The sequence below is a fragment of the Chinchilla lanigera genome, unplaced genomic scaffold (genome assembly GCF_000276665.1).
Source record: "Chinchilla lanigera isolate Chin_1 unplaced genomic scaffold, ChiLan1.0 scaffold00007, whole genome shotgun sequence".
In the NCBI taxonomy this organism is placed as follows: domain Eukaryota; kingdom Metazoa; phylum Chordata; class Mammalia; order Rodentia; family Chinchillidae; genus Chinchilla; species Chinchilla lanigera.
The window spans coordinates 1,541,462-1,549,517 of NW_004955408.1; the positions used below are offsets into that span (position 1 = coordinate 1,541,462).

The window sequence follows — 8,056 nt, forward strand, 5'->3', positions numbered from 1 at the left end:
GCCGGGGCGGCGGGCAGCGCGCCCCTCCGGGGCCGGGAGGCGGAGGCCCGGGCACGCCCGAGGAGGGACGGTTGGCACAGGGCCGGCCGCGGACAGGCTGCTGTCCTGCCCCACCTGCACCTAAATTCGCCCCGCTTCTACAGCGTGGGGTGCGCAGGAGATGTCACCCTCCAACACGAAGGACAACCGCGGCGCGGCGGCGTTTTGGCTCCCGGGCAGTGGAAGCTGCCCCGGGGCCGCGTGTGCCCGAGCAGACTGCGGGCGGGGCAGCTGTCGCGGACACGGCCTCCCCCTGGCCGGGGCCGGGGAGAGGTTCGCGAGCGTGCTCGGCTGGGGCGGTGCTGCTGGTGGACTCCGGCCCACCTCGAGGGCTGGGGGAAGGTGGCACGTGCGGGGCAGGTCAGCGCAGAGCTAAGGGCACCCTCGGCCACACTCGTGGCGCAGGTGAGGCCGCGCTGGCGCTGGGCGAGGCCTTCCTGCTGGAGCACGTTTAGCTCGGGCCTGGGAAGCGCCCGCTGAGTTAAGCCCCGCACGCCCCCCACACCAGAGAAAGCTCCTTTTCCTCCCTGAGCTGGGGGATCCGGGCGTCACCTGGATTCTGGCCTCGCTCAGGCCTGTGTCCCGGGCGAGGGCCTCCCGCGCCCAGACGTCGGGGTACTGGCTGCCGGCGAAGGCTGACTCCAGCTGCTCCAGCTGCGCCGGGCTGAAGGTGGTGCGGTGGCGGCGGCGGGAGTGCGGGAGACCCCGCGGTCCTCCCTGTCGGGAAAGGGGGAGCCCCGGCCTCCCCGCGCCGGCCCCCCGCAGCCTGCTGCAGGGCCGAGCGCTCGGGTCTGGGTGGGGGGGCGAGGCGGTCAGGGGGCCGGGCCCGTCGCTGCCCCTGGTGAGCGGCTGTGTCCCGCCAGCGCTCCCTGCGCCCCACCCTGCTCGCCTGCTCCCACGGAAACACTTTCGCTTTTTTTTTTTTCCCGGGTCTGGGAATCGAACTCACGACCTCGCTTGTGCCAGGCAGGCGCTGTGCCACTGAGCTAAATCCCCAGCCCCTACTTTCGCTTTCGTACTCGCGACGCCGCACCCAGCTCAGCCTGCGTCTCCACTTTACCTCTTTGTCCCCTGAAGTCACCCCCCAAGCCCACTTCGCAGCCTGGGTGTCCATGCTTGCTCTCCAGAGGACGCGGCTCCCTGTTCCAGGCCCCTCCCCTCGGCCTTGCACCTCCCAGCTCCTGCGTGCCCGCCCCAAAGCCGGGTGGCTCTTCTGCCGCTTTCTGGATCCCCACTGGGGATGCGTATGTCCTCCTCTACAGCCCCTGCCCTCCTCCGTCTTCCCTGGCCGGCGAAGCATCCCCTGCCCTGCGCTGCTCTGCCCTCACACAGTCTCTCCTCACGTGCGTGCTTCGCGTCCCGTCCTCTACCCCTGCCCTGGCCGGGCCACCAGGCTGCAGGAACCTGAGCTCGTGGGAAAGGCTCGCCTCTCCTCCCGCAGGCTCCTCAGCCCCCACACTAATTAGTCTGAGAGCTGCTGCTGGGAGGGGGGGAGCAGGGTGGGCAGAGGAAACACCTGGGAAGGCGCACGCTGAGAAGAGGCGTCTGGAGCCCAGGCGCCTGTCCCCTTGGGGACCTGCGGTGTGGCTGCCACCCCTGCTCAGCGTCCACCCTGGGGACAGCCGTGCACTCTCCCTGGACCACAGCCCTGACCCTGCAGGACCGCCTCCGAGGAGCAGTGCGGGCTGCACTCTGAGCTAGGAGTGGAGGGAGAGCCGAGGGGAGTGCACTCTAGGGGCTCCGCTCCCAATCCCTAAAGCAAAGGGGCTACTGGGTATTTCCTGTGCTTCCCGAGGTCGCCCTGGTGTTACCGTGCTAAGATGTTTTTGCCTTGCTCGAGGTGAGCCACCCCCAGAGGAGATAAGACTCTGAGCCCCACACCCACGCCCCTCGGGGAACCCAGCCCACCTGGGCGCACTCACCTCCCGCGGAGGCCGGAGGCCCAGCTGCAGGGCACTGCTCAGGCCAGGGTCTCCCGCAGGCTCGCCCCTTCTTGTGCTTACCCTGCGGGCTTCTCTCTTCGGCCTCCATGCCTGACAGGAAGGCCACAGATGGTGCAGCCTCTGGTCACCTGGACCTCGGACTCCAGGCCAGTCTTTCTGTGTTTCTGTTTGTCGGTCCCTTCTATGATCTCTCACCTTCCCCCTCTGTGTCTCTGACCGTGGCGTGTGTGTGTGTGTGTGTGTGTGTGTGTGTGTGTGTGCAGGTGTGCAGATACAGGTATAGACAGCTCCCTGTCTTCTTCACTGTCTCTCCCTTTTTTCTAGTTTTTTCCCTAATTCCTCATTCCTTTGCTGGAGCATCTTCTTACTCTCACCCTTTCAACTTTCCCCGTTTCTGTCTTCTCTGCTCTTCCCTCTCTGTCCCTTTTCTCCGTCAGGTGCTTGCTCTTCCCTGCCAGCTGCCTGCTTTCCCACTCCGCCCCTCGCGGCAAGCCTTGCAGTCACCCTGGGCCCATCCAATCACTACCTGGTCACCAGAGCCTCTCGCTCAGGAGAGGATCTCGGGCCGGACGAGGGAAGGTGTTGGGCTGGAGGGTCCGGGGACTGGGGCCAAGAGCTCGGGTTCCCAGGGGACCAGGTTCTTTTGTCCTGTTAAATCCTCTCCTGGGAACATGCAGGGGAAGGAGAGGAAGCACATTCCTCCTAAGACTCCCCTCCTCAGGACCCCACTGTGGGAAGGGGGAAGAAAACGGGGACAAGTTGGGAGCCAGAAGCACAACCTTCCCGCCATTTCAGCATGTAGGCGACACCCTAGGACCTGTTTCCATGAAACTGAGAAACTGGAAGCCACAGAGCATGCTTTCCTCCCGGATACAGTGACCACTCAGACGTACCAGCGCCCGCCCCACTGGACTGAGTCCATAGGGTGCGATTGCAGGATCTGTAACTTCTCACATACCCTCGGATTTCCTTCCTCTAACACCATCTCCTCCTCCATCCAAAACCCCTAGGACACCATGACCTTTCAAGGTCACCCAGACCTTTAGGAAACCTGATTCTCAAAAGCATCTTAACTCCAGGTTTATCCTGACCCACCCAAACCTCAGGACTCACTCTGCAATAAACTGAGATTCCCAGAACATCCCAACAGATGTTCAGATTCTTCTAGGGCACCGGGACATACCCACAACCTGTGAACAGATGGGACAACTGTGTCCACAGTGCTGTCACAGAACCTGGAAGCATATCTGGCATCCCCAGGACACCCTGAGGCCCTAACCTTGATGCCCTCCAGGACACAATGAAACCTAAGGGCACTGTTATCCAGAACATTCCACCTCTGCAGGGCGATTCCTGCCCCCTTCTGTCAGGTGATGACACACTTCCCCCCAGAACAGCCTGACCCCTAAAGTCATGCTAACTCCTCACATACATCCTTCAAAAACACCCTGGCAGCTCAAGACAGGAAGCGTCCTCACCCTCTAGGTCTTGGATGCTTCTGGTTGGGTCCACAGGTCAGCAGTAGCACCACACAGGAGTCTGTTAGAAATTCAGATCTCAGGGCATACTTCCATCCTGCTGGATCTGCATTGTACTAAGATCCCCAGGAGAACCAAGTACATGTTTGTCTTAGTCAGGTTGGGATACTACAGACTGGGTGACTTAAACCACCCATGTTTGTTTCTCATGGTTTTGGAGCTATTTCAGGGGGTCCAAGATTAAGGGACCAGTCAGCTTCCTGGCTGGGGTGTCTCTTTCTGGCTTGTTAGTTGTCACCTTCTCACTGTATCACCCTGTGGTGAAGGGGGAACTGGCTTTGGGCTCTCTTTCCCTTTTTTAGGACAATAATCCCAGCATGGGACCTCATCCTTGAGACCTCATCGAAACCTAACTAACTCCCAAAGGCCCCCTTCCAATACCATCACAGCAGGGGTAATCGTCAACCTACCCATATGGCGAGAGGGAAACACAAGTACTTATTTCGTAACAACCTTAAAGTTGTAAAGTTGAGATCCAAAACACCGATCCAAGACACTGCCACCTCTCTCCCTACCCAGTAAGTACTGTGACTTCCCAAAGCTCCCTGAACGCTGTGGGTGCCCTTGACCGTGCAGTTGACTTGGGCCCGCAAGGAAACACCAAGTTGTAGTGCATCTGGCTGCCCCAAGATACTTGAATGCTACAGAAAAATTCTGACCATCCATCAGCATACCCCAACATTACAAAGAAACTCTGATCCTCCACCCGTGTTCCCTAAAGACATGAAGGCATTGTAAGTTCAGCATGCATCTTTGCATTCCAGAATTCCTCAAGACACTGGGATTTGTACAAACATATGCTATTCTAGGGCATACCAATTCCCATCCCCAACCCTGACCTTCAGAGAAACTTGACATTCAGAATCCTCTTATCCTAAGATAGAAAGATGTAGTCGGTAGGAGCCTTACGATCTAGAGTCAAACTGCCGTGAGTTCAAATCCCTGCAGTACCACTTAGGGCTTATGTGACTGTGGGCTTCCTGTTTAACATCTCTGTGTCTTAATTTCATCATGTGTGGTCACTAACACAGTCAGTTTTCTTTATTTGGGGTAGATATGTTTCACAAAGTGATCAGAAATGCTGAATTGGTGATAACTGAGTCACTGTTCCCAGGGCAATAGCCTCTTTAAACCAATCAATATTTAACCTAGTATTAGATATGTTTCTGTATTAGGTTTCATTTTGTTTGAATCAGCAGTATTTAAAATATAATGTTTAAATTATATTTAGCATTTAAAATACAATAACAACATTTAGAATATACTGTTGGTTCACTAATACCAAAATCAGGGCCAACAGCACTGTGACTCATGCCTGAACAAAGCACACAGATGGATTGTCTCTGTGAGCACATGACAGCCTGCCTGCTTGGGGAACTTGGATGGCATTTCACACTGCAGTTGGGGTCACTTCAAGCAGCAACATCATTGACAGAGCAGAAAGGAGAAAAGCATGATGCTGAGTAGGCCACCCGGAGGAGGTATAGAGCTGAAACCGGAAGGCAGCGCCTCACTTGTTTGTCCCCCTCAGGGAACGTGAGAACTCAGATTTCTGACTGCTCTGTGCATGACATGGCTGAAATGCGCACACACACATCACAGAGAACTACCAGAGAGTGTTGATTTGGAGGGCACAAGTAAGCAGTAAATGCATCAATGCAGAATTCATGAATAATGAGGATGGTCTACTTTCCCCATGAAGTTGTAAAATTTAGTTAATAAAAGACAAGCATATAGAACTGCACCTTGAACATGATGATGATGATGATGATGATGATGATGATGATTCACCCACCATCATTCTGGCACTTTCAGATCCTTAAATTTCTAGGACAAAAAAGGTACTTTCTCCCTCTCAAAGAACATGGGTCTTCGAGAAGTATTGACCTTACTACTGCATAGTCAGTGTGGTAGCTTGAACTACAGTGACTCTGTAACCCTCTCCTACACCAGACCACACGGATATGGTGGCATGTGGGAAACCCTGGCCTATAAAGAATTCCTGAACCTGGTAGAATGCTGTCTTAGTCACGTTCCTCACCTCTGAGACACAGTACCCCAAACCTGCAAATTGAAAGAGGAGAGGTTTATTTCTGCTGTTTCAAGAGACCCGGTCCTTGCATGATTGGCTGGCTCCAAGGCAGGACAGCATGGGACAGGGGCATGGCAGGGGGATAGCTCCCCACCTCGTGGCAGCCAGGAAGAAGAGCAAGAAAGGGGAAGCCAAGAGGGAGATAAACCCTTCCAGGCCATGCCCCCTATGACCACCTCCTCCAATCAGACTCCACCTGACAGCAGGTTGGTAGCACTGTCCCCAACCCCCAATCACTTTCCAAACACACGAGGATTTGTGGGTCATCTTAGATCCAAACCATAACAGATGTAGACCTTGAGAGGTATTGATCTCTTTGCCACTCTCTTTGCCAACCCAGAACCCTGAGTTGACCTTAGTCTTGCAAGGGGGAGGCTATCCCTGAAAAACTACTTAAACCCCCAGTCCCAGCCCAGGGCATAGCCTGACCACACAGCCTGACCCACAGGATGCTCTGACTGTAAGGTGTGTGTTGATCTTTCACACACTGTCCTTCCAAGGTACCTTAGTACATGGGACGTCTTGACCTAGGACATTTGAGCCTTTGTGCATTGTCTCTGTGCCAGACTTCTCAGAAGGCACCATAACAAAATACCCAATGCAACTCACCTTGTAAAGAGAAAAGTTTCATAGTTGTTTTCACTGCACTAGCTCAAACCTTACTAATAAGAGTATGATGCTAGAGCATTCTTTTGGTGATCTGGACAGAAAGAATAATGTGTGCCTGCTATGTGCTCCAGTGTGGACTTTATCTCAGGACACAGTGTGGACTTTTTCTCAGGACACACAGAATGGGTGTCAAGCGTAGGGCCAGAAACCAGCTTTACTTAACATGAAGACCTTCAAATGTGTCGTCTTTATGTACTTACTCTAGGGTTGCAAGTTGGATTTGGGGTGGGTCAAGGTGGTCCATGCTTTCAGAAAGCTTCTAGAAAAAAATGCAGTCAAGCATCTTCTTGGTGTTGAGTCTGAGGTGAGACAGAGGTGAAGATTAATTGATGCTCTTTTGTTTCAGTGCCAAGAAAAGCTTTCTTCTCTCTTTTTCTTTGAAGCAGTCTCACTAAGTTGCAAGGCTCTCTCAACCTCCTGGGCTGAGGTGACCCTCTTGCCTCGACCTCCAGGTAGCTGAGATAATTGACATTTGTTACTACACCTGGCTCAAAAACATAACAAAGCAAAAACAAAACAGCTTTCTTTCCTTATTATCCTACGGTGTCACCTTGTCAGAGTTACAGATTTACGAGTAGATCTGCTTCTAAGCTCGTTGTCTCCTTCCGCTGGTCACCTGCTTTGTTGCTGCATGTGCTGGCACCGTGTGTCTTAGTGCCTGCAAGGCTGTGAGTGTGGTGGGAGTGCAAGTCTTGTCACCTTCGTTCCTTTCTCAGGGTCACCTGACCCTTTGCATTTCCATATCAATTTTATGACCAGTGTGTTATGTTTTATACAAAACAGGCTGCATTTTGATCGGAATTGCACTGTATCCATGGGTTTCATGTTTTTAAAAAATGCTGTTTTATCATCAGAAAAGGTAAGGATGAGTCCAGTCCTGAGGAGAAAGAGCACGTCTTTGAGTAACCTCCGAGTAGGAGAGTTTCCCCAAACCCACTGCATTGTCGAGGATTAAAGGAGAATATTGAGCTGTCGAATTTGTTCTTGGACCTTTGCACTGACTGACATCTTTGAGCCACACTCTACTTTGCACGCGTCCCTTCTGCTCCGGAATGTGACTGTGCAGACATCTGTGGCCGTTTGGAGTTTTGAGCTTGTGTGTACCCAGCTTTTTCTATCTTCTTGTAAACTTTTTTTTTCCTTTTTCCTTGGAGTCCAATAATGAACAAGCTTATATCTTGTATTCAATATTCTAGGGTAATTTCCCCTTGAATTTTGATTCACTGACTCTTCACAGTATACTGGATGGATAACTGTATAGCTATGAAACCACTTTTTAAAAATTACAGTTGTTAGAAAGGAAAAGGATGGCAACTGTCTAAAGGTGATATATAAGTAGCCTCCAGAGAAACATACCAAGTGGTGAGGCATGTTTTTCACTGTGGTGAGTTGTCTCATTATGGAATGAGTTCAAGGACGAGCAGAAACACCAACATGATACCCAGGATTCGGAGGCAGATTTATTTATGTTGACAGGCACTGATCAGGATCGTTTGCAGAATATCAGACCCCAATCTCTAGTGGTCTAGGGCTTTTATGGGATAATCAGGCAGGAAGTACAGAAGCAGAATGACTTGTCAGCTGGGGTTTGGTTTATGCAATGTGCATCATAATGACCAGCTATGCATCACAGTGACCAGACATTTTTAAGAGATAGGAGCTGTAGCTGGTCACTACGATGCACATTGTATAAACCAATATATACATATATACGCATCAGCGGCATAACTGTTCTACTGGTGTCTGATGGTTCGTTGAGGGGAATTGAAAGTTTT

At 52.6% G+C, this 8,056-nt stretch overlaps 1 protein-coding gene across 1 annotated transcript in view; it reads right to left on the bottom strand.

Moving 5' to 3' along the window:
• Positions 1-1,172, bottom strand: part of LOC102009805 (translation initiation factor IF-2-like) — a gene marked incomplete in the record, with an annotated part of 3,780 nt that extends 2,608 nt beyond the window's left edge. The window contains 1 exon segment of the mRNA XM_013507120.1: positions 592-1,172. Coding sequence (XP_013362574.1) covers positions 592-1,153 — 562 coding nt within the window.
• Positions 1,173-8,056: the final 6,884 nt, after the last annotated feature.